This window comes from Natrix helvetica (genome assembly GCF_964273705.1).
Source record: "Natrix helvetica genome assembly, chromosome: 8".
NCBI classification, from domain to species: Eukaryota; Metazoa; Chordata; class Lepidosauria; order Squamata; family Natricidae; genus Natrix; species Natrix helvetica.
Genome location: NC_138559.1, coordinates 19,041,775 through 19,069,263, shown reverse-complemented (window position 1 = coordinate 19,069,263; position 27,489 = coordinate 19,041,775). Strand labels below are relative to the sequence as shown.

The window sequence follows — 27,489 nt, the reverse complement described above, 5'->3', positions numbered from 1 at the left end:
TCACTGAGGTAATGTGGCAACTCACATGCCTGATAGTATGAAATGAACAAATGATGGGATTGTAGGAAATGACTGGACCAAGCAAGCTTGAAGGGATGAGAAGAATGGGAAGAGAACAGATGAATGAATGGATGGATGAATGGAATCAGAGCTTGAAGGCCTGTCTGTGAATTGTTGTTGGTTATAGCTTGAGATCAACCTAAGAGTTGAGTCAATGGATTGCAAATGGAATGGACTAAGAGTTGAATATGCCTCTGTGGAATTTAACTACCAAGTGTGTAAATATGAGGGCAGGAATTTGTGAAGGTCAAGATTGCTGAAGATCTAGTAAAACTGGTGGCCGTGATTTGAAGGAGGAAAAGGAGAAAAGTAAGATTTACAGTTACCTTGTTTTAGAGAAAGAGAAATATGAACAATATCATTGCCTACAGCTCCTTTCTCCAAGCATAAAGACAATTATCAAAAATTGGTTTTATCAAGTAAAGACATGGATGCAGATAGGTTAGAGGTTCTCCAACCCTGAGTGGCAACATGCTCTTCAATCATGTCCAGGGCATCAAATTTTGATGGCAGAGGGTTCAATATGGTAAGATTTTCTAAAGATGGATCTCTGACAACAACCAGTTGCACAATTTCTCAAGTTAGCAAAACCTGTTAGTTGATCTCCCTTTAAGATGCCATATTTAGTCAGAAACATGTGGATGGGAGAGAGGCTATGACCATCCTTGCCCTACCTAAAAAGCACCCTGGGGAATTCCTCCCCCAGTGAAAATATGTCACCTTGGATTCACCCTTTTGGAGCAGAAAAAAAGAGGCAGCGGGTGGAACAAGAAAGAGAAAATTTCCTCTCCCTCCTCATTCTTTCTCTCTTTTTCCTTTGACTGACATCTTCATTTAAGGTTACAATAATATTTAACATTCCCTTCACAATAATGCAAGCTAGAGATGGCATTGCCTGTTTGATGCCAGCCTGTTTTCTTCTCTCTGTGTGTCTTTTTTTATCCTTCTTCTTTGCAAGCGTTCCGGCTTTGATCCTCGCATCATTCAGCTTCTGCCTTCTGTTATTTCTATTTCCTTTGCCTTTTTTTATCGTTGTTGTTTTTTGTTCAGGAGGGTGGCTTTGTCAAAGAAACATCGTCTCATTTTCCCAGAGGTCTCACAGGGCAGCCGACACATTTCACATGTTTTGTGTCAGCTGCATTAACCGAATACATTCAGATCACTGCAAAAAAGGGAAAGAAAATAAAAGGAGGGTGGGGGAATCCTATTTACACACAATAAACATGAGTCTAGAAAACGTCTGGGGAGCAAGGAGGGAAATAATACATTATTGATTAAAACAATGGCATGGTGCCTCTTATTTTGAAAGACAGATAATGGTTCGTGCCAGTCCATCAGAATTCCCAACGCATTCTCTATTTGTTTCTCAGAAGAGCGAAGCAAAGCTTTCATTTTGCATTCTAATCTCTGCCGGCGGATTGGAAGAGAAAACGACACGCACTTCTTAGTGGTGCAATGGATGCAATTTATCTTAAGGGGCTTCATTCACAGACCTGTAGAATTGGTCATCTGAATGACCAAATAGTTTGTGTGGGAGAGAAAGAGCGCTCCATGCGTTATGGCAGATTTCAGCATATGGTCATTCTCGTTCCAGTCAACGTAGAACAGAGTTTCTCAACCTTGGTAACTTTAAGATGTGTGGACTTCAACTCCCAGAATTGAACTGGCTGGGGAATGGTATCCGGTGCTCCGGGCAGGCTCCAGTATGCCCGTACTGGGGCGTACCGCCTGCAACCCACCACTGAGTCAAAAATACTGGTAGCACAAAAATTCTTGAGCCTTCAGAGGGGATACAGTGAAATCATCTTTCTCCGGTTATGGGGAATTTGATTAGTCTTAGGTAGTAACATCCAACATTTATGCTGTATTCGGCGATCGCTTGCCACTTCCAATCCTCTCCTCCTTTCCCCCTTTTTCTCTTTTAAGACAAATGTCTATTGTGGAATGAGCTGAAAACATCCTACCGCAAAGCTGAGGGGAGAAAAAAAAATCCTAATGAAGTACATTTGAGAAATGGACTTGTTCTTTTGGAAAACCATAATCATCACCTTCGTTTAACGACCACATAATCTCTTATGGGGTGGAGTCTGGGCAACTGAATTGAGCTGAGGGTTTTCTGGCTGGATGTCCTTCCTGTTGCCAATGCGGAGTTATAGTCAGCAGATATATTCCCATTGTGCCCAAAGAGAGAAATATCTGCCTCTACCTAGGATCAAACTCACAGCCTCCTGATTGTGAGGCGAGAGCTCTACCTCTAGGCCACCGCACCAGTCCGTGGAGAACCATAATCCAATAACAAATGTAAATTCCATTTGAAGAGGATTCTAGTTTCATTCTCCAGTAGCCCAAAAAATAATTCAGCCAGAGCTATAGAAGACTCACTCCACATTAAAGTGCATAATACCCAGCTAGTTGAATTAATATTTGTGAATTGTGTAAGACAATATTTCTGCAACAGGCTTAAAAGGGTTGTTGTTGTTGTGGTGTGTGTGTGTGTGTAAGAATATCCCTTCTTTTATTTTCTGCAGAAAGATAGTTTCCTATTTTATTTCTTCTGGTTAAGTATAAGTCAGTTTCTCAAATGCTTTTTCCCCATGGGAGTCATTAAATGTCAGTATGCAACACAACTTCTCTCATAGAACCCCAAAAATATCAAACTCAGACATTCTTCCTAGACTCAGAGTAGAAATTATAATAAGGGGGGGGGGGATACCCTTATTCTCTTCCCCAAAGATGTTTGCATGCATACCAAACAGCACTAAACACTTAAGGTTGAGCTCTTCCTTTCTGTAATTTGTCTACCTGCTTTGGCTCATCTGGGGATCGAGCCAGAATTAGATTTGCTATAGCAGCTGGCAATTTTATTTTATAGCATTTCCTTTTTTTTGCTGGGGCAACCATTTTTATCCATAACATCTGAAAAACTATTAACAGAAGAAACAAAACCAGTCTCTAGACCAAGGAGACTTCCTCCCTTTACAGAAAAGAAACACATGATTTTGGAATACCTTGAATTGAAATGGAATATATTTCAGGATAATAGTTTGCAAGTGATGATATACATCTGCACATATCAGCATCATGAATGGAAATCATTGACGAAACAATGTCCTTCCTTCCTTCCTTCCTTCCTCTGACATAATTCTCCTTCCTTCCTTCATTTCTCTCTCTGGTATAATTCACCTTCCTTCCTTCCTTCCATCCATCCATCCACTATCTGACATAATTCTCCTTCCTTCCTTCCTTCCTTCCTTCCTTCCTTCCTTCCTTCCTTCCTTCCTTCCTTCCTTCCTTCCTTCCTTCCTTCCTTCCTTCCTCTCTCTGGTATAATTCTCCTTTCTTTCTTTCTTTCTTTCTTTCTTTCTTTCTTTCCTTCCTTCCTTCCTTCCTTCCTTCCTTCCACTCTCTGACATAATTCTCTTTCCTTCCTTCCTCTCTGTGACATAATTCTCCTTCCTTCCTTCATTTCTCTCTCTGGTATAATTCTTCCTTCCTTCCTTCCTTCCTTCCTTCCTTCCTTCCTTCCTTCCTTCCTTCCTTCCTTCCTTCCTCTCTGACATAATTCTCCTTCCTTCCTCTCTCTGACATAATTCTCCTTCTTTCCTTCCTTCCTGTGACATAATTCTCCTTCTTCCCTCCCTCCCTCCCTCCCTCCCCCCTCCCTCCCTTCTGACTCTACTAATCAAGGCAAATATGAAATATTCTTTACTATCTTCTCCCCATCTCCTGCAAGTTGCAATTCTGGAAGTAGGTCTCTTCTCCCTCAATTATACAGTAAAAAAAAAAAAACCCCTAGGGAAAGTCCCTTCCATCTTCTTTTTGTGAACTCAGCTGCCTCTTACCTGACCTTCGTCTAGTCTGCTGTCTTCCGATTGTAGGTTATTCCCACCTCCCATTAACAAAAGTTAACATAATGCAGAGTTCTCCCAGAATACAATGCCCTTGGCTTTTATGCTTCTTTTATTATTATCTGCTTGTTTTCCCTGGCTGTCAAGAAAAAAGAATTATGTCTTCATCTATCTTATTGATTACAAATAGATTTCATTTGGCTAAAGGCCACAATGATTTTGTTCTAAATCCTTTCTTCAACTGCTTAATGTGGATGTACTAAAAATGATGGCTCTGATGTAATTCTTTGAAGCTTTCTCTACCCTTCCCTCTCTTCTCACCCCTTAACCACATCCTGTTTCCGTTTTCTGTAATAAAGTCCCCGCAGGTGGGAAAATTTGCTAATAGGAACTTCCAGTGCCTTGCTTGCCCTTTGGATACGAGGAAAACCTGCCTTGCGTTTTAAAAATGTCAGTTAAAATTAGATTTATCTGTTATATTTCCCTGGCATCTAAACCCTCTTTTACTTCATTTGGTTTCCTACAGGATGGGGTTTTTTTGGGGGGGTGGGGGTGAATAGCCTGCTTCTGCAACTGCTACTGTTTCTCTTCTTCTCCTTCTGGCCTGAATCTCTGCGGTGTTTTTAAAAAGAAGACATCAGGTGCTCTGTTTCTCAGAAATATTCAGTGTCAGGGTTCCAAATAACACCCCCAACCAAAGAAAACTCCGAGGTTTGAGTTTCCTCAAAGTTCCATTTCATTAGAGATGTCATATTGGCACATCTGGGGAAACCCAAATCTGAAAGCCTTCAGGTTTTCCCCACCCAAACGAAAGTCCAAGTCCCTGTCCAGCACCCACATGTCCATCACATGATCCAATCAGGCACCATCCAAAAGTAGAGATGCCTCCCAGTCACCTCATTGCAGCTGCAGGGCAAGATGGCCTTGACTCTCTGAGAAATGATGTTATTTTGACTGTATAGCTAGGTCAGTCATGGCTAACCTTTTCCAGACCGAGTGCCCAAAGCGCAGGCATGCACACGAATCCCCAAAGTGCAATGTGTATGTGACCTCAATGCATGTGCTCCGCTCCCACATATCCATGCGTCCCCTGCATTCACCCCTCCCGCATGCATGGCAGAGGCCCAAAGGCCAGCTGGCCAGCGGGAGGCATGCGCACATGCGCGGCGGAGCTGAGCTGGAGCGGCAGCTTGTATACCCACAGAGAAGGGCTCTGTGTGCCACCTCTGGCAGACGTGCCATAGGTTCGCCACCACCGCCCGATGTAATTCCCCCCCCTCTCCCATTTTCCCACAGTAGAAAAATGTGGCAGGCCTGGAGGTCCAAATGTAAAAGATGGCTTCCAGGTCTGACATTCAGGTTCTTTGAAGGAAGCATGCAAATTGGCTTTCAGCTGGGACACCTTCAATGTGTGCTCTGTGGCACAGCTTATGAGGAGCCTTGCCGAACAAGAACACCTTCCTCTGCAGCAAAATCTCATTCGGCATCTCACCCGTTCTCACCTGCATGAAAATAAGGGCAGCGTCAGACAATAGAGAAAGGTGCTTTCTTCTGAACCAGACCGCTTATTCCATCAAGCTCAATATTGCTACAGTGACTGGGAATCGTTCTTCAGAATTTCAAGCGGGAGTTCTTCCAGCTTCCCTGGAGATGTCAACAGGCTTGAATTGGGGACATTCTGGGTGCTTCTTGGCTGAATTAGGGATGGTAGACCTCTAGTTAATCTTGTCTTACAGCTCCGAGACACCAAGGAAGGGCTAGCAGTCATTGTTGGAGTGGATCATTTTCATGTCCAGGGTCTTCAAACTGATACACAATAGATTGTGAAAATTACTGTTGGGTAATTCAATGATGATCACCAATTAAAGTTCTTCAACTTTGTAATTGAACAAGACACTACATGTGCAAGGTTGGGTGCACTGTATGGGCAGGGTCTTAAGTCCCTGCTCATCCTCATTTATCAGTTTCCATCCATTGTGCCTTGTCTGGTCTTCAGGCGCTTTGGAAATTAGGTTGACACCCCCCTCCTCTCTGTGTGACAGCCCCTCAAATATTTGAACTCTGTTATCATGTCCCTACGGTCCTTCTCTTCACTAGAGTAGCCATGCCCAGTCCCTGCAACTGTTCATCGTATGCTTTAGCCTCCAGTCCCCTCATCATCTCGGTTGCTCTTCTCTGCACTTTTTCGTATGAAATTTCACATGAAATGCCAGTCTTTAAACTGGTAAACCAGCTGTCTCTTTTTCAAAACTCGTGCAACTGGCCAGTAAATCTTGCCTCGGGCTGTATGACTATTGATTATTCTTGTCTTCTCTATGCTGAAGAGTTCCATTCCCCCCCCCCTCCACACACACACAAAGGGTCACATTCAAGCATGTCGTTTCCCCCACACACACACACACACACCATGGCTAAGAGTGGTACTGTCTAGAAAGAACTTCACTGCAGGATGTTGCCTGCTCTTCAGATTGTGGCTGACATTTGCCTATTCAGCCGTACGTGGCTCCATATGGGCTGGTGGAATTCTTTTTCTGCTTGAGTGGCTGAAGAGGTTATATTCCCCAGGCAGGCATGTTTAACCCCCCTCTAGGTACACCTGTTAACTGGAAGCACAGGGGAACGCATTGCTCTTCATCGCTGTATCATAGATACGTAGGCATTCTGGGGAACCATTGTTTATAGAGCAGAAAGAAACAGGGGATGTGATCTGAATATCCTCCAGCATCCTCTGGCACTTCTATTTCTAAAACTGGGAAATGAGTTTTATATAGGAAATTTCTCAAATGGCTCTGGGTTATGAAAAGAGAATGTAATAGGGCAGAGAAGTCTTCCTCTTTGCCGGCCTGTTGGAAGAATATGATTTTTCAGTGCTTCTGGAAAGTTATACGGAATGAGGACACAAACCTTACAGAACGTGCTTTACATATATTGGAAAGTACTAAATGAAAGCACCCATGTGCTATTTAGGTAGAGATGCAAACCCAAATGTGGTGCTATGCAAATGAGGCCCCGTTGACACAGACAGACCTATGGTTTATTTTAAGCAGGTACCGAAAGTCCTCGCGATTAAGGTCAAACAAATCAGACTTTTAGATTTTGGTTTGGTTCCTCGATGGCATAATGTTAAACCCCAGTGCCTAAGTGCTTGAGTAATAATTGTGTTCTGAGAGTACAAGGAACAATTTTCCATTTTCTTCCGATGTGTGGTTGGGAAAGGATGAAAAGGAAATGCATCTTTGAGGTTCTCAATGGTTCATTTGTGATTGTCTAAATTTGTGGTTTATGGTAATGACTGGATCAGGCTATTGTGTGCCTTAGTTTTGTTATATGTGGCAAAGTAGTTTATAAACGGTATCTCGGGAATATTTAAAGGTAAGCATGGTAAAGTTTTTTTTAAAAAAATATTTTTTTTATTAAAGGTGTTTTTTTGGCAAATTAAAACAATACAAAGGAAAAAGAAAAAAGAAGAAAAAGTGATAATAGGAAAAAAAAGAAAAAAAACTACAATAAAACAAAGAAAAAGCAATGCAAAGGAATGGTTTCCTATCTTTTTTTTATGTCAAACATGGTAAACATGGTTTAGAAGAAAAACACTGCAAGTGATAATTTTATTTTTTCATCATCTAAAAAAGTTGTTGACATTGGAAAGAGTATATGATGTACAATTTACAACTTAACAAGTAATGGCATAGCCAATAGCTGGTGACTATAGACGTCTTTCTTGAAAATTGATGTTGAATAAAGTCTATACTTCTGAAAAGCAATAGAAAACCCAAACTGGATGTAAACAAGATGTAGATTAAGAAAAAGTGCAGATAACAATATTAATCTTCGAAGTTTACACAAACAATTGTTTATTTATGAAAATAGCATAGAAATGTTTAAGATTGAGGGAAATTGCAAGAATACCCACAGAAGGGAAACATGTATAGAGATGTATATAATTGGACAAACGTCTGAAAAAGCATATTGATGATCTTTGTAATGATAGAACTAAGCGGATGGACAGTTAAAAGGTTGGGAAACTGTGCATTGTCTATTACTTGCTTCTACCAGTAGGTGGCAGCACATGGCTGGCTTTGTATGACTTTAGAAGCTAAGCAGGATCAGGCTTGGTTAGAATTTGGATGAGAAATCTCTACCGAAGTTCAAAGAAAGAATGAAGCAACAGTAATCCACATCCATATTCTTGCAAAAGAAATGCAGTTATCAGGAGTCAAGCCTATTTCAAAGAAGGTTTTTGCCTTTTTACTAACTGCAATAAAAGAATGGAGATGCAACTGAAGGCCATGCCATAAATAAAATAGAACGATTTCAGGTTTGCCACTGAGCAAGTTAATTCCAGCTGTCATTTCTGTGACATATTTTCAATCTTTCTATTTACATTTAACATATACTCTTATATTACTTTAAGGCAGTGATGGCAAACCTTATCAGCGCTGAGTGCCTAAAAGAGAGCCCTTTGTGCGCAGGTTCACACTTTGCGCTTCACACGCTCTCATCTCGGTCGTGACTAGGAAGAGGAACTTCCCAGGGAGCATGTGCGCACCACTGGGAAATGAACTTCCTGTTTCTGACACATGCATGCACACTGCATGTTACTGCAGCGCATGCGCACACGCCAATTAGCTGGCTGGCGTGCATGCTCATACCGAAAAATGGAAGACCAGCTCTTCCAGTTTCTGGCACTGCTGCATGCACGCCAGAAACCTGGAAGAGGAATGGGTGACGCCACAGGTACCAGGCGACATGGCTCCGCATGCCATTTTGGTAAGCTCAAATGCAATTCAGCTTTGCTTCCATTTCTTCTGTAGAACATCGCTACTGGGGACATAAAAAAGGAAATTTTATGTTCAAATCAGGAGCAATTAAAATTAAGAGAGTATCTAGCTCAGGTGTAGAGCATGTGTAGGTCCTGGTGCAATTAGCAAATTACAAAACAGCCGGTTTTCTTTGCAATAATGATAATGGGGTTTTTTTAACCGTGTGTTGCACATACAGACCACGTGCAAAGAATGTAAAGAGGAAGGCCTGGACTAAAACGAGAGGCAGGGAGGATGGAGGCAATCCACCTCCCTTAAATACCGAGCGGGGTATGGGAGCTTTTTCAAAGTTTGATTCAAACAAAGCCATTAGAAATACCAGTCCATTGCTTTTAATGGGAGTGTGAATGTCTCTAATGTGTATATATATAAGGTCAGCACGGTGACATTAAGAGAGGTCAAGGAGCCATGTCCTTGTATTCCTTACATTATGGCCCACACAAGGGAAACGGGATCTTGACAAGAGTAAAATTGCTCTTTATAAGTGATATGATCTGATGGCAACAAACGGTAGAGAGCAAGGGTGTCAAACTCGAGGGCCGGGGGGACGTGCCCGGGCACGTGGCCATGGTGGGCGTGACACGAGACTCATGTCGGGCTATGTGCTAAGTCAGGACTTCTCTGAGACCCTCACTCACTCTCGTTATAATCTTCTCCCTTCCTTCCTTTTCTTTTTCCTTCCCTCTTCATTCTCCTTTCTTCTTCCTTCCCCTCTTTCTTTATTTTTCCTTTGCTGCTCTCGTCCCATCTTTCCTTCTTTTCCTTTTCTCTGTCCCTTTCTCCTTTCCTGTCCCTTCTTCCATGCTCAAGTGCAAAAGGGGAAATATTTCTCCTTTTGTTTTGTTTTTAGTTTGTTTTGATATCCCTTTGCCAGAAAAAAATGGAGATTTGGGCGAGGGGGTGCATTTTCGCTGGCAGAGGGACTGTGGGCAAGTTGTTTGCTGTTTTCCCACAGGCTGGATCTGGCCCTTGGGCCTTGAGTTTGACACCCCTGGTATAGAGAATAGCAGTAATGGATCTATCCTATGGATTAACTCAGGAACATAATGGAGCAAGGGAGAGCAATTATTTTAAAAATCAAATAAATCCACTGGAGAACTCTGCTAATCCATAGGATGTTTAGCTGCATAACTCCAAAATTAAGTAGACCAGTAGATCAGTAGAATATGGTCACTCCACTGGTAGGCCATTAGAATATGGTCACTCTACTGGTAGACCAGTAGAATATGGTCACTCAACTGGTAGGCCATTAGAATATGGTCACTCTACTGGCAGACCAGTAGAGCAGTAGAATATGATCACTCTACTGGCAGACCAGTAGAGCAGTAGAATATGATCACTCTACTGGCAGACCAGTAGAGCAGTAGAATATGATCACTCTACTGGCAGACCAGTAGAGCAGTAGAATATGATCACTCTACTGGCAGACCAGTAGAGCAGTAGAATATGATCACTCTACTGGCAGACCAGTAGAGCAGTAGAATATGGTCACTCTACTGGCAGACCAGTAGAGCAGTAGAATATGATCACTCTACTGGCAGACCAGTAGAGCAGTAGAATATGATCACTCTACTGGCAGACCAGTAGAGCAGTAGAATATGATCACTCTACTGGCAGACCAGTAGAGCAGTAGAATGTGGTCACTCTACTAGTAGACCAGTAAAATACGGTCACTCTACTGTCCCTCCATCACAATACAACCCTCTCAGGCTCATTTATCCAAACAACCCAAAGGGTTTCTGGACTTGTCCAGCAAGTGGGGTGATGTGCTGACCTATGTTTGGCTAAAGTCAGGATAACCTGACTGAGTTCAATCCCATATTCAGCAATGGAAGTTTCCTCAGAGATAGTGGCATAACTACAATTCTATCTTCACAATATCTGTCAGGCTTTTTTATGGAGGAAATAAAAGTGGTGGAAGGATAACTCCGTGCAATACAGATGGGAAGTCAAGGTACATATAAATCAGATCCATAAAGAGTCAAATAATCAGAAACTGGCAAAATGGTGAAATATATTTATGCACAGTCTGGGCTTTTCATCTTTCTGAAGGTCCCATCACCACCACCTTTTGCTAAGTGGAGTGGCTATCCAACTGCTTATCTCAGTGTTACAGTTTCTTTGCTGGCTTGGCAGAACCAGGTTTATGAAAAAGCCAGGATTTTCCCCCTTTTCTCCTTCTGAGAGTTGGCCTCAATCAGCTGCAGAAGTAGAGGATGAGCAAATGGCCAGTTACACCGTAAGAAAGAGGAGTTTATTGCATCTTAGCCCATAATGCTATCCCTAAAATCCAGTGAAGTCAAGAAACTCTTAAGAGGCACTAGATGAGAGGAGACTCAAGGGAGACAAATCTTCCTAGGGATCAATCAAAAAAATGTTTTTTGGTTGGTTGGTGGGTGGGTGGGTTTGTGTATCATGCAATAAAGATGCATTAAAACATTTCTTTCCCTGTTCCAGAAAGAAACAACATTATTTTCCCCCTCTCAGATTTGTTCTAAAAGAAAATGGCCCCAGGAAATGCTTTATTCTGAAACCTGTCAAGCATATTTTATTCCATATTATTTTTAATAATAAAAGGGGAAAGGGAAGAGAGACATTTTCCTGCTTTTTCTCTACAAAATATGGAGCCAGGTATATATCTCACTGTCTTCAGCATAGATGACACAGCTTCATTTTGCTTTTTAAATTTCTATAAACAGCCCAAATCTATATTATGTACATCGCCACTTCCATTTCCTCTCTTTTATGCCCTGGGAGCAGGAAGTAAAGAGACAATGAGAGAGAAGAACAAGTCTTCCGTTTTATGTAGTAGAGACATTTCTTTCTATTACACTAACAAAATGAGGAGTGGGAGAAGCCAAGAGTTTTGTGAAATTGCCTATTCTTTTTTTAAAAAAACTATATTTATTTGAAGCGTCTGTGTGAATGGGAGGGAGGGGAGAAGTCTTAGGGCAAAAAATGATGGAATCCGAAGATTTAAAAAAAGAATCTACAAAACCCTTAGATGAAAATTGCTGGCTTGCTGTGAGGTAACTGGCAAATACAATTTAATTATAAGATACAGAATGGTAATGGTGCTTGCAATGTTGGAGCATGATTTCCTGGTAATAGAAGGTCTGTGGGGTTCCCCGCCTAAGAAAATGCCATCTCTTCTTTAAATGATATGGCAAAATGCGAATGGCGAGCAGCAACAATTTCAACTCGAAGATCTAAAAGTGGGATAAGAAGAAGGCAGGGGGCTACCTTAAGCTCTTTCTTAACTCCTGTTCCAGTGGTTGTCTCTGGCTCTCCCACAGGTTACAACATATTAATAAAGCTGGAGTGAAGTTTCTCAGAAAACTTCTTTTCCTCCTTGAGGAAATTCTATGATTTTATTTTTCTCCTCTCCGTTAAAATAAGAAGGCCAACCGCGACCACTTTTCATTGTGGTGGTTGATACTTCCCTTCCATTTTCTGCTCACAACTCCCCAGAATGTCATTCATGTCCATGTTGTGAGCATGTAAAAGGCTCTCCTGGTTCCAACTCGGTCGCCATTTTTAACGAAGGAGACGAAGGAGAAAGGAAAAGCACTGTGCTATAGCAGGAGTTGATAGTAAGCTGAAGAAAGACATTGAAGGGTCTACCCCCAAAAAGTGTCTGAAATAGCCCCCCAATTTTCATTGCTTGTAAAGGCATAGATCAGTGGTTCCCAACCTTTTTTTGGCCATGTCCCACCTAAACATCTCTAAAATCCCGATGCCCCTCCCCTATATAATTCTTACTTTACTCAAAAAGTGAGCTCTACTCACACAGAGGAAGCCTAAAAGGCTGTTAATTTGGTGATGCCTAAAAGGCATTAACTTGGTTTAAACAAGGTTCAAAAAGTTCTCAGAGTTTTCAAAAAGAAAGCTCCCTTTGATTTGTTTACAAAGTCACCAGAACCTAAGCTTCTTGTGACTTGTATTTGAAGCATCCTTCTTTGAATGCTTGATGCTTCGCAATAAAGAAAAAAAAATTGAATTCTATGTGGCCATTTGCGCTAACCAGTAGCAGAATAAACAGAGTAACAGAGTTGGAAGGGACATTGGAGATCTTCTAGTCCAATCTTTTGCTCAAGCAGGAAACCCTACACCATTTCAGACAAATGGTTTGTCCAATCTCTTCTTAAAAACCTCCAATGTTGGAGCACCTACAATTTCAGAAGGCAAGTCATTCCACCAATTAATTGATGTGCCTTTCATCTTTGGGCCCAAACAGTTGTTCTTCTGCCTCTTTGAATTCAAGGGATGGATCACAAGCCTATTTTGAGGTATTCTCAGGGGGACCCAGACATAAACTTCATTTCATGGATGTTTGCAAAAGCAGTTAGAAATCCATTGTCGTAGGAATGCAAACGGTCAGCTTCTTTCTGCCTTGGAGACTATTTGAGGATGCAAGAAAAGGTTTCATGTACCTCTTGGAGCCTTTATAAACTAGCACTTCCAATCCCAAAATCTTTCACAAAGCACTTGGAAGCCAAACTGTAATCATCTTCATTTTGGCTGACCTTGAAATGCTGAGAACAGCTATAAGCCAGTCATTGTCCCTCCAGCTAACTAACAGAGAACAAAGAACATTATTAAAACAGTTTCCTGCCCTTCAGCCAGCACAGGTCCTAGAGTAGCAAACATCCCCTTATCATCCTTCTTTGCAAAAGAAGAGGTGAAGAAAAAGGAATTAACAGATGCTATTTCCTCCGTGTATCATACACTTTTTGAGAAAGGGAAACATCCAAACTGCCTGATCCTGATTCCTTTCCTGAATTTAAAAACCTCAAAAATGAACGATAGCATATTTGGTGATGGAGAGGGTAAAGCAGACAAGGGTTGTGATTGCACAGATGTGGAGTAGGTTCTGCTGGGGACACAACTCATAAGTCGAGTGCACAGTTTTTCAGGTATGCGTTTTGTGGCTTTACGCACCGGGGATCATTTTTTTCCTGTAGAATGGACACATTTAGTTCTTCTAAATATGTGGCCGTTTCTGAGCACCTGCTCTTTAACAAATCATGGATGTTCCTTACCAAATATTGGAAAGAGACATCTTCTAGGGAAACATCCAGCAATTGTGTTAGGCTTCTCTCTGAGCAACTCAAGATAGCTGCCAGAGAAACTAAGACAGCTGAAAGGCACTAGAGATTCTGGACAACACGCCAAGCAGGAAACGGCATGGAGGGAGGGAGGGAAGGAAGAAGACAATTGTAGCAGATGGACTGAGCCAGAAGGTAGCATATATCCTGTCTTCTGAGGCTGTTTTTATCATTATTTCTGCCTTGGTAGAGCTGAATAGATTTCCAGAGTAGACACAGTCCATATCAGCTGGCAAAGCAATGCTACTGAAGGGTGAATAAGGCATATGTTGTTCTCTCAGCAGAGCAGAGGGAGGAGGCCTATGGTTACCATGTCTCTCTCTGATGAGAGCAAGTAGAATAACAGTTGCATCCTTTTAAGAGTAATAGCAAACTTGGTGGCTTGGGACAAATGATGCTCATCAAGAGGACATTTCAATTTGGTGGCTGTTACCATCTGTGGATAAGGTTGTCATGCATTTTCATTTCTGTAGATCTTCTCTTTGAACATGGCAGACCAGAGGCAGGGATTTGGTGAGTCATACACTAAGATATGGTTGACTGACCTGCCAATGTGCATACTCAGCTGCCTGGCTACCATCATATCCTTTGTGATAGCAACCATAGGTGCCCTAGGAGGCAGCAAAATAGGAAGGAAGGAAAAACAGGAAAGAAGGGGGAAGGGAAGTGAAGGAAAGAAGGAAGGGGAAGGGGAGAGAGGGAAGGAAGGTCTTCAGTACTTAGAATGGATAGCATTTGTATGAGTACTAATTTGTTCCACTGTGAAAATGCCTAGCTTCTCTCTCAGTGTTTCTCCCTGCCTTTAAATTCTGTGGACCTCAGCTCCCAGAACTCCCCTGCCAGCCATGTTCTAAATCAGGGTCTCCAACCTTGGCAACTTTAAGAATTATGGACTTCAACTCCCAGAATTCTTTGCTGGCTGAGGAATCACGTGAGTTGAAGTCCACAAGTCTTAAAATTGCCAAGGTTGGAGACTCCTGCTCTAAATGAACACTGGAAGACATTGTGAATTCTTTGGGATGAGTCTCCAGCATTCTGTTTGGAGGGAAATTTCTTCTCGTGGTCAGATATCCCCAATGTTGTGTTTTACAACAGGGCTCCTTTCTACAACTCTTCCGTGCAGTTGTAAACCCTTGAGCACATATGGCCTGATGGAAGCAGAGGACACTCCTGCTCCCTAAATTTTAGGATATGATGTTCTGGATACTATCCCAGTCCCATCTGTTGACGGATCTTTTGAAATCCAGTTGTGGTCCAAGAGAGACACACACAACTAATCCTCTGCCTTGAAGATTTTATTTGTACAATATATGGGGGACAACGTTTTTTAGTACCTAACAACCTCGACGAATTTATAAGTGCACCCTTTCAGCTACTGAGGAAAATGCAGCATGGTTGAAGTGTTTAAAACCCATTTCTTCCTCATTTCTATTTCAGGCAATAATATGCTAGTTTGCCCATCAGGAAGGTCTCTTTTCCCACTGCCATCACATATACAGATTTCTTTTTTAAAAAAATGGCCGTATTTTATAAATTAACCTAGCACAGATTCCAGTAATAATAAGTCACATTTATATGACACTTTTTTTTTTAATCTCAAAGGGCCTCAAACAGCTTAGCAAAGTAATTCACTAAGTGATCATGAGAGAAGTTTCAGACTCACCCAAGGTAAAAAGGACACAGGCTGTTTAATAGCCAATCAACAGAAGGAACAAGTGAAGAAGAAACAGATAGTGGGGCTGAAAGGAATTTGCATATTCAAAATGTGGATCCCCAAAAACTCAGAACCAACACATTCTTCCTTGAGTGGAGCTCAGATTTTCCACCAGGACTGCACGAGACCTGAATACATCCAGATAGTATCTTCAGTTTGAAGAAGAGCTCTTGCAAAGACACATTCTCATAGATGACTCCCTTCTATGGGGTAAATCCACTCTGAAGTACTGAGAGGGAGCTGTTGCTTGATCTGATTGTCAGGGTCCAAGTAATACACCAATAGCAAACAGAACTCCAAGAGAGGCGGGTTCCTCGAAGAACAGTTTTATTGGATATATCATATTGGCACAGTTCTGGTGAAAACCGACTCTGAACGTTCCCACAATGTTCACTTAATTAAAAGTTTTTTAAAAATCCCTTTCCCAAACAATCAGTCACATGGTCCAATCAAGGTTGCATCTGGTTGCCTGGCAACATCACTCTTCCTCTCTCTGACCAGATGTGAAAATGTCCTTGGTTCCCAGGATAAAGCATTTTGTTTTGGCTACAAACCCCAGCTATCTCTAATTCCCCCCTCCCTATTCCTCAGCTCCAGTTGTCAACACTGCAGTGTCAAAATGGCTTTGATCAGGTCAACTTCAAAGTTGATACTGATATTATCCTAATCTTTGGGCCCCAATCCAGCTTTAACCTTCTCTTCACCTTTTTGAAGAGTATTTCTGGTGGAAATCACTGTCATAGCAGTAGATCATCAAGATATTTTTTTTATGCAGTGAGTCATGACTTTGTAGAAGAATTCATAGCCAGAACTATAGTGATACCGTTTAGCTTAGACCAAGTTGTTGACATCATCGTCATTGTCATCATCAAATTCATCATGAGTTTATTGATATATTTATATTTGATGACAATGATGATAGTGATGATGTACCATCAAGTCATTATCAACTCTTAGGGTCCACATTTAGATTTTTTCTCTCTAATAATCTGTCCCTAACCTGGTCCTTCAGCTAATCTCAAATCCATGACTCTGGGTGGCTCACAAACAATTTAGTCACTCTGTAGGCCATTGTAGGAAATGTATAAGTGATTAACATCACTCTACCTACTATTGGAAGCCAAAATAGATCATCTATGGCTATCCATTTGTCTGAAGTGGTGTAGGGTTTCCTGCCTAGGTAGGGGGTTGGACTAGAAGACCTCCAAGTTCCCTTCCAACTCTGTTATTCTATTCCATCTACATTTAAGCCTTCAGACAAATGGAGTCCAGGTTACCAGACTGCTGAACTGAAAGCAATAAAAATAGGTTTCAACATACAGAAGCATTTCCAGAGTTTGGGGGGTGAAATTTAGTTTTCAGACTCCCAAGGCAACCAACCAACAAAGAAATATTCAGAATTTCTTTTTGAATACAGCAGTGATTGTGCAAATGTGCATTATTATTACCACCAGTTTAAAATGAGGACCGTTTCAGGGAGCGGGGATAATATAAAAGTGTGCTTTATTTCAATATAGAAAATGGTTTATTTTCTTTAAATAAAAAAGAACCTTGTTTCTAAGTTTCCTTAAAGTAATTTAATTGGTATATAATAGCATAGTTAATTAAAACAAATCAATAGTAAAAAAATAATAATTGATGTTTAATATGTTTGGGAAAGAACGTTTAGGTGCAATATAATTAACTCAATATTAAGTAAGTGTTGGATTTGCAATTACGTCTTTACAACAATTATAAAGTTTCTTGTTTTTTTTAATAAACTTGCAATTAAGCAGGAAGGAACTCTCAAAATTATTAAACAGGTATTATGGGCTATTAAACATTTATTATCATTCCTGATGGGATACAGCTGCACAACAGTAGAAATTATGATGATGATAATAAACCTCTACTACCCCTTCGCTGTAGCATTTTTACTGCTATATTCCAAAATTGAGCCCTGTATGACTCTTGCAAAACCTAATTGGCTATGGGAAGGAAGGAAGAAAGGAAGGAAGGAAGGAAGGAAGGAAGGAAGGAAGGAAGGAAGGAAGGCGGGAGGGAAGGAAGGAAGGAAGGCGGGAGGGAAGGAAGGAAGGAAGGCAGGAGGGAAGGAGGGAAGGAGGGAAGGAAGGAGGGAAGGAAGGAAGGAAGGAAGGAAGGAAGGAAGGAAGGAAGGAGGAAAGGAGGGAAGGAAGGAAGGAAGGAAGGAAGGAAGGAAGGAAGGAAGGAAGGAAGGAAGGAAGGCGGGAGGGAAGGAAGGAAGGAAGGCGGGAGGGAAGGAAGGAAGGAAGGCAGGAGGGAAGGAGGGAAGGAGGGAAGGAAGGAGGGAAGGAAGGAAGGAAGGCGGGAGGGAAGGAGGGAAGGAAGGAAGGAAGGAAGGAAGGAAGGAAGGAAGGAAGGAAGGAAGGAAGGAAGGAAGGAAGGAAGGAAGGATCATTTGTATACCAGCCCAGTAGTGTAATATTAATTTTGTAGGCAGGAGATGTTAATTTCTACTTTTTCAGAAGAAGAATAAACACATTTATAAATCTATTTATTAAATCATTGAATAAAATAGAATAAATAGCTACATTAAAAAGAAGATAGAAAGATACATAGTTTAAAGTATATAAAATTATAAAATATAAAATATTGGTAACTAAGTCATTTGTAATCATACAATTTGATATTAATTAAATACATATATCACAAAGTTCATTGGGTCGTCCAGAAATAACTAGCTATAAAGGCATGATTTTAATATTGATATTACCATTGTATTTATGTAAACAAGTAAAGGAAGGCTGAAAAACAATCTATTAAAAAATTATTGGGAAACTACATAATTTTAAATTCCCTCACATTATATGCAACTGATGATTGCTCAATATAATTATAAATATTGAAACTGTTTCTAATTACTATCTTCACATCAATAATTTCCCCTTGAAAAGCATATGGTGAGTGTTGGGATTTTCCTTGTTGTGTGACACTTGATATATAAAGGATCCTTTCTTGTTCAAATTTAGTCAAGCTTCTGTTCTCAATGTATACTGCTAATTTAGTCTTTGCTGTACATTCTCCAAATTTTGGTTTCTGAGTCTAACACTATTGGCAAAGTATCTATTTTCTAATGTTGAGCCAAATACATCCTCATGGCCATCAGCATATAACTTAATAATTGTGAAATATTTTATTTATTTGTTCTGGAACAATTCTTAGTAGAAAAGGAGATGCCAATTTATAAGCCTATCATCCTCAGATTCAAAAAGGATCTTACTAGATTAAGACAGAATAGAATATAATAGAATAGAATAGAATAGAATAGAATAGAACAGAACAGAACAGAATAGAATAGAAAATATAGAATATAGAATATAGAATAGAACAGAATATAGAAGAGTGAAATGGAGAATAGAATAGAATAGAATAGAATAGAATAGAATAGAATAGGAATAGTGGAATGAAGAATACAATAGAATAAAATATAGAATGAAGAATAGAATAGAATATAGAATAAAGAATAGAATAGAATAGAATAGAATAGAATAGAATAGAATTCTTTATTGGACCAGTGTGGTTGGACACAAAAGGAATTTTTTTATGCCTATCCTCTCAGTGTACATAAGGAGAATAAAATACATTTATCAGGAATAAAAAGATACAACACTTAGTGATAATCAAGGTTACTAATAAGCTATCAAATCATACTAGAAAACAAATTAAAACAATATAAATTGAAAGATACAAGCAACATGGATATAGTCCTAAGTGAAGAGATACAGATACTAGCAAGGAAGAGAAGAATAATAGTAATACAGTCTTAGTAAATTATTTGACAGTTGTGGGAATTGGTTGTTAAGCAGAATGATGGAATGGGGGGAAAAACTGTCGTGTCTACCGTGTTTTCCCCAAAATAAAACAGTGTCTTGTTTTCTTTTAACCTGTCGTTTTGAGGGCAGAAGGTGGTCCTTGTCTGATAAAAGTGACTTATGACCATTTTTCACACTTACAACAGTTGCAGCCTCCCCATGGTCATTCAGATGCTTGGCAAAAGACTCATATTTATGACGGTTGCGGTGTCCTGGGGGGGGTCACGTGATCCCTTCTTGTGACCTTCTGACAAGCAACATCAATGGGGAAGCCGGATTAATTTAACAACCGTGTTACCAATTCAACAACTGCAGTGGTTCACTTATCAACGGTGGCAAGAAAGGTGGCAAAATGGAGCAAAATTCATTTAACAACTGTTGCAATTATAAATTTAGGGCTCAACCATGGTCGTAAGTCGAGGACTGCCAAAATATCCTAAGCACAGACCAGGAGTGGTGACCCTTGACCTTTTTAACTGACAAGATATTAAGGCTCAGTGCTGAAAGGTAAAATTGAGCATGAAAAAGTGTGATAGTTAAGGAGAAAAACTCTTTGGTGCCCCGTCATTCATCCTGATTAATGTAAACAATATAATGTAAACAAATATAAGGCCAACTGGCTCTTATCTGTGTTTCAGCTCTTCGTGGAATTAGCAAAATTCACCAACCCATTGCTTTCAACATGGAGTTGATACAGGCCAGGCATTTTACTTGGTGTGTATCTTTTTGAATGACATGCTGGGACTCTTTTTTTGGATATAGATCTTTTTGTAATTTAATAATTACCAGCATAGTCAGCGGCAGTAAACAGGACTGTGCAAAACAAGATGATAATAATTATGCAATTACAATTCACCATTAAAGTAAGAGGGGGTTGATTTGTTCATTTCCAAAGTCATTATTTAATGTGGTTGATAAGGTTAGGCTAATTTAGTATTTTTTAAATAACATTTCAATACCTTAGTAGTTTATTAAATCCTTAGTAAGGATTGGGGAGTTTGTGTGATGGCTCAGTGATTAAAGACGCTGAGCTTTGTCAGCCTAAGGTTTGAGACCCAAGAGCTGTGCAATGGGATGAGCTCCTGATCTAGGTATTATAAAGTGGTATTAACACTTCACATGATCTTGATTCTATCCCTCTGTTGATGCAGCCTAGAACTGTGTTGGCTTTTTTGGCAGCTGCTGCACACAGCTGGCTCCTATTTAAATGGTTGTCCACTAGGACTCCAAGATCCCTTTCACAGTTATTACTGTTGAGCGAGGTACCCCCTATACTGTACCTGTACACTTCGTTTTTCATGCCTAAATGTGGAACCTTACTTTTTTCACAAAATGAAACTCAATGGGTTCTACATTCAATACAAGTAACTGCTAGAGGGATGTACGATTGTCCTAATAGACAATCATTTAAATATGAGCCAGCTGTGTGCAGCAGCTGCCAAAAAAGCCAACACAGTTCTAGGCTGCATCAACAGAGGGATAGAATCAAGATCACGTGAAGTGTTAATACCACTTTATAATGCCTTGGTAAGGCCACACTTGGAATACTGCATCCAGTTTTGGTCCCCACGATGTAAAAAAGATATGGAGACTCTAGAAAGAGTGCAGAGAAGAGCAACAAAGAGGATTGGGGAACTGGAGACTAAAACATATGAAGAACGATTGCAGGAACTGGGTATGTCTATTTTAATGAAAAGAAGGACTAGGGGAGACATGATAGCAGTGTTCCTATATCTCAGGGGTTGCCACAAAGAAGAGGGAGTCAAATTATTTTCCATGGCACCTGAGGGTAGAACAAGAAGCAATGGGTGGAAACTAATCAAGGAGACAAGCAACTTAAAACTGAGGAGAAATTTCCTCACAGTTAGAAGATTTCTTTAGTGGAACAACTTACCTCCAGAAACTGTGAATGCTCCAACACTGGAAGTTTTTAAGAAAAGATTGGACAGGCATTTGTTTGAAATGGTATAGGGTTTCCTGCATGAGCCTTTTAGTAAGGATCACTGCTATCTTTGCTTTCATAGGAATAAATATGTAAACAGTAGTCTGTTTATTTCTACCATTTTACAGTGATGCTGTATATTAAATGCCATTCAGAACTAAGAGGTGTGGAGAGGTGATTGTTTTTTTTTAATGAGACTTTTTCATTTGTTCTTTTAAAAATTCCATGTTAAAAATTCATCACTTACCTACTAATGTGAGAATGTTAAAATGGATTGGATTAATACTGATCCACACTGATTAATAGAAATTAAAAATTAATTTTTCATGTTTCTCCATTGGCTCTTTGCAATTTATCACAGATGAATGACAGAGAGGTTGGTCTTGACTAAGAAGTTGGATTAAGGAAATTGCAATCAACCTGTCCTTAGATGCAGGAGCTTTCTCTTCACAGATTTAACTTTAAAAGGGTCACAAGCAAAATTAGCATACCCCACTACATTAAACAAATAAACGTTGACCTTAATAAGCTGGACAACAAGCCTAAAGCTTAAACCTATGAAGAACTGTAGCAGGAATTGAGTATATCTACTCTAATGAAAAGAAGGAGCAGGGATGACGTGATAGCAATGTTCCAATATCTAAGGGGCGATCACAAAGAAGAGGGGGTCAACCTGTTCTCTAAAGTACCAGATTGTGATGGCGGACCTATGGCACGCATACCAGAGGCGGCGGACAGAGCCCTCTGCTGGCATGCACACCGTCGCCTCGGGTCAGATCTCCATGGCCTTTCTTTGGTGAGCTTCTGTTTCCCTGCAAACGACGAAACAGAAGCTCGCGAAAGAAAAAGATTTTACCTCTTGCCGTGCTGCCAGTGCTGGGATGCTTCACCTCCCACCGGCCAGCTGGTCTTCAGGTCTCTACTGCGCATGTTTGCACGTCCTTGCATTCACACATTTGCTCGTGTACACCTTTCAGTTTGGGCATGCGCACATGCACAGTTTGGGCCAGGAGTCGGCAACCTTAAGCACTCAAAGATCCACAAAGGTCCTAACCGGAAGCCTCCCGTTCAATTCTGGATCCAACCGGAAGTTCGGTTTCCCTACCATAGAGTCTCCTCCCAGCACGGCATCCTTTTTCCTCTACCCTAACCGAAAGCCCTATCAATTGTGGAGCTGACCAGAAAACCTGCCCCTTGCCATAGAGTCTCCTCCTGGCGCACCCTGCTTTCCCCCCTCCCCTCCCCAAACCAGAAACTCCTTTCAAAATTGTGGTGCCGACTGGTGACAGGGAGTCGCAGCAGAGAGATGAAAGAGCCACATGTGGCTCCAGAGCCGCAGGTTGCTGACCCCTGGTTTGGACACTCGGTGTCTAAAAAGTCACCGGTATAGGATGTCGTGCCTGGTTAGATTAGAAGACCTCCGATGTCCCTTCCAACTCTGTTATTTTGTTAAGCAGGTAGAGACAGAGTGCCTTCCTTTTTCAATCTTGGTATATATATACTGTGTGTGTGTGTGTGTGTGTATATACTCACACACATTCACAAATACACCTGCTCTTTCCTTTAGAAAAAGCTGTGCTTGAATAGCCCAGATACCTTCTGTAAGAAAGCAAGAGATCAAAGGCATGGACTTTACCAGGCCTTGACCTTCAACCACTTTACCAGCCAGGTAGTTTGCTTTGAAAATGCAGAGAGCCTGGAGACAGATTTATATTTCCATGCAGGTTCCGTGTTCTATTTTATCACACCGTCTGCTAAGTGAAAGGGATTATAAAGCTCTCATTACTTGTATCTGTGGAAGCCAGAGATTTACTGAGCATCTCTTTGATGTAATCATGGCGTCCAAAGCAAACCTTTGGAGCAGAGAAAGGACTTTCTGTTGGGGAATGTGAGTTGGATCGGCACTGATAAAAAAAACCTAGACATTTCTAGAGCAATCCAAACCCATTTCAGATGGAAGAAGTAGGCGAAATCATGCTTGAAATAATATACCCACACAATTCCAGCTACCTGCTGAAAGACCAAAGGGATTTGGTAGCATGATAGGCTTAGCAAAATAATATAAAACGGAAATCAGCCCTGATTTTTCATAATTAGTCCTCTCAAAAAGTTTTCTTCAAAAAGCAAACAAACCAAGTTTATTACACAGACGGGGAATTCCCCAGTTCTCAGTTCTGAAGGCTAACTCAGTCATTCACATTTTGAGTCACGGTCTCCAATTCATAAATATTTCCAGCTCAAGATGTAGTGACAGCTAACCACTGCTCAAATTGATGATATAAATTAATTTCCACTTTAGATATCACATTCAATATTAAAAAACCAGGGATACCACTGGGATTGTCCACACCCTTTGGTAAACTCAATAAATGAATCATTTTGAAGTCAGAATAACAAGACACAATCTTTGACTGTCTGGGGACAGAGATATATTGCAGCGATAGGTTCCATCCCAAACACAAATGTGTTTGTTTTGATGTGTGAAATAATTCTGCAGGCATGCAGTGGGTCTTTAGAAATAGAATATGTGTAGAATTTGAGCAGTGCCTATTATTCTTGTTTTCCTCCTAATTGGTTCATCTATCAGTGAAAACACTGATACATATCTCCCCCCCCCAAAAAAAAATTAACTTCATACCTTCAGAAATCTGACTTTTACAATTTTTTTTCATATTAGAAATAGAATAGAATAAAAGAATAGAATAGAATAGAATAGAATAGAATAGAATAGAATAGAATTCTTTATTGGCCAAGTGTGATTGGACACAAGGAATTTGTCTTTGGTGCATATGCTCTCAATTTACATAAAGAAAAATAAAATAGAATACATTCATCAAGAAACGTGATACAAAACTTAGTGATAATCATAAGTTACTAATAAGCAATAAAACCATACTAGGAAACAAATAAAACAATATAAATTGAAAGATACAAACAATGGTTATAGTTATAAGTGGGGAAGAAATAGATACTAGGAAGGAAGAGAAGAATAATAGCAATACAGTCTTAGTAGGTAATATGACAGTGTTGTGGGAATTAGTTGTTTAGCAGAGTGATGGCATTTGGGGGAAAACTGTCCTTGTTGTCTCGTTGTTCCGGTGTGCAGTGCCCTATAGTGTCGTTCTAAGGGTAGAAGTTGAAAAATTTATGTTCAGGAGGGTCTGTAGTTATTTTCAGAGCCCTCTGAAAACAAAGGACAATGGGATCTAGTTGCTTATATTGAAGAGTATCACTATATATTTAAAGCAGACACGATTTGTAAAGAACCATTTTGCCAATTGATCTATACTTTGCTTTTGTAGAACTTGGTCTCCCAAGAAGAGGATGTTATTTGGTCTTTGGATTTATGTACAAAGAGAAGTATCGGCGAATGACTGAAGGTTAGTGTAACATCTTCCTTTCCGGGTATTTTTCCAACTTTCTATATTGCCATGGTTTTACTTTTCTTCCCAATTTTTTTCAACAAGAAAAAAAAAAGACTGGGGTGTCTTTATTTCTAAGCATCTGAGAGATTATTTTAACTTGTCCAACAATTTGGGTCAGACCCACATCTGACCTTACAATGCCTACGGAGAAGTCTTCCACATTAATATGGAAGGTTCCTCTCTAAAGGAAACGTCCATATTAAATATGGAATTTAATATGAGTTTAAAATTAGAAGAATTTAAAAAATCCTCTAAAGGATTAATGATCTTAATCAACCAAGATGATCAAAGGCCTGGAGACTAAAACATATACGAAGAACGGTTTCAGGATTTGGGTACGGCTAGTCTTGAGAAAAGAAGGACTAACGGTGACATGAAAGCACTCTTTCAGTGTTTGAGAGGCTGCCACAAAGAGGAGGGGGGTCAACTTATTTTCCAAAGCACCTGTTGGCAGGACAAGAAACAATGAATAAAAACTAATCAAGAAGAGAAGCTATCTGGAATTAAGGAGGAACTTCCTAACAGTGAGAACAATTGACAAGTGGAACAGAAGTTGCCTTCAGAAGTTGTGGGTGCTTCATTCATCACTAGAGGTTTTTAAAAAGAGACTAGACAGTAAACTTGTCTGAAATGGTATAGGGTCTCCTGCTTGATGAGGGGGTTGGACTAGAGGGCATCCAAGGTCCCTTCCAGTTCTATTCTGAATAAATAAAGGTCTACTTTTCATCTCCTACTTTTACAACCTGGCACCAGACGTCTTCATGACTTGGTGTCTACCCAGGTTCATATCATACTACTACCGACCTCCGCTCCTTCCGACAGAAGCTTAAGACCCACCTGTTCCAATTAGCTGTCTTAACTGATTTATAGTCCCATTTTAACCTCCTGGCAAACATCTTATTGGGTAGTTTTTAAGGGTAATTTTAATGTTTATTTGTATTTTAATTTAAATATTGTACAGTCCATATCCTACCTCCTCCGTTTACCTATTTGTATATTTAAGTATTTTTATATTTTCTATTTATACTGTTTTAATATGACTGTACACCGCCCCGAGTCCTGTTTTGGAAAGGGTGCGGTTTATAAATTAAAGTTAAATTAAATTAAATTAAATATCCAAGGACAAATCAGTGACAGAATCTAATGATTTGGTACTGCTCATCAGAGGCAGTGAATATGCAAATAGCAATCATAGTAAGAGAAGTAGCTTTCTTAGTCTACTTACTCATTGTCTGAAGATAAGCAACTGGTCCCCATGAAGCCAAACCATAATGATAAAATGAAGATACGCACTACTGAAGACAACCTGAAATTGGTGTTATATATGTTCCTATTGCATATACTTTAAATCAGGGGTGTCCAAACTTGGGAACTTTAAGACTTGTGGACTTCAACTCCCAGAATTCCCCAGCCAGCTGGCTGGGGAATTCTGGGAGTTGAAGTCCACAAGTCTTAAAGTTCCCAAGTTTGGACACCCCTGATTTAAATGATATATAGCTGATCATTTCCTTAACTTATTGAGCTCTCACTACCTTTGATTACTCTTGGAATAGTTAGGTGGAACTCAGAACCAAAATAATTAAACTATCAAAAACACTTGCAATGCAAAACGTCACCCAAGCAGTTTCCAGTTGAAGAATGAAATCTCATAGAAAGAGCTTCTCATACTACCAATGTTTAATGTGCTTGCTATTAAAAATAAGAAATTGGCAGAAGCTGGTCTGTTAATTGCTTTTCTTTGTCCATAGAAGTTAATATTCTGTCTTTTCCTCATTTCCACTGGAGTACAAAGAGAGACAAATTATACGTAAAATTCAAAAACAAGCCAGCAATAACTGGTGGCTTCAAAATTGTTTTTAAAGCTTCTTCCTTACTTGGGTTTGAAATTCACAGCATGCTAAAAGTAGCTCATCTTTTTGATACCAGCATTGCTTTTGATCTATCCGTACTTCATCCAGCCGTAAAGTTGCTAAGATATAAAAAAATGTTGCTGACAAAGAAGATGCCAGCAGTTTCAAGGCTAGAGAGAACCATTATAGTTTCATAGAAAAGCTGCATCCTAAGGCCATTAAGGGAACATCCAGGTACCTATTGACTAGAAAAGGTGGAAGAAAACAGCCGAGAATTTAAACCATAGAATATAATTCTAAAGTATTCGATTTCCGCATATTGCACTGGGCAAGTCTTTTTGCACATAGTTTCATTCTTGCCTGCAATAAAAAGTCTAAGTTATGCCTGAGATGTTTTGGTCAAGTAAATCAATTCCTGAATAAGGAACTAAGCATACAGAAAATACAAGAATGACAGCTGAGCCCCCAACGTGAACTCTGACAGTTAGGGGCTATACATGATGATGTAGCACCCCCAGCCTTATGAATCAATACAAACATTTGGGGAAATTATATTTATTCTTTGCAACTTTCTTCAGAAATATTTGCAATAGAAGACCCAACGTCGAACAAATAGGCTGCCCATTACTTATAGAAACCTTGACATTAGTAGATTTTTGGGGTGTTGTTGTTGTTGTTGTTGTTGTTGTTGTTTTCAATGGTCTTCTCATACTATCTTGTGGCCAGACGAAGGGAACAGCTCAGTGGTGGGTTCCGGATCCCGTTCCAAGCCGTACGGGATGTGCACAGCGCCTGAGCGGGTTTTTGTCGGGATAAGGAGTTTGCTTCATGCTCTCGGGAAGCCTATGTCAGAGCAGTATAGCAAAGAGTTGTGACATGGACAAAC

General features: G+C 40.2%; 1 protein-coding gene across 4 annotated transcripts in view; it reads left to right on the top strand.

Moving 5' to 3' along the window:
• Nucleotides 1-27,489, top strand: part of KIRREL3 (kirre like nephrin family adhesion molecule 3) — a 694,474-nt gene that overhangs the window by 363,506 nt on the left and 303,479 nt on the right. For all 4 annotated transcript variants that reach the window (XM_081961293.1, XM_081961291.1, XM_081961292.1 and 1 more), the window contains exon 2: nt 24,631-24,708. In XM_081961293.1, coding sequence (XP_081817419.1) covers nt 24,631-24,708 — 78 coding nt within the window. The remainder of the gene's footprint in view (nt 1-24,630; nt 24,709-27,489) is intronic.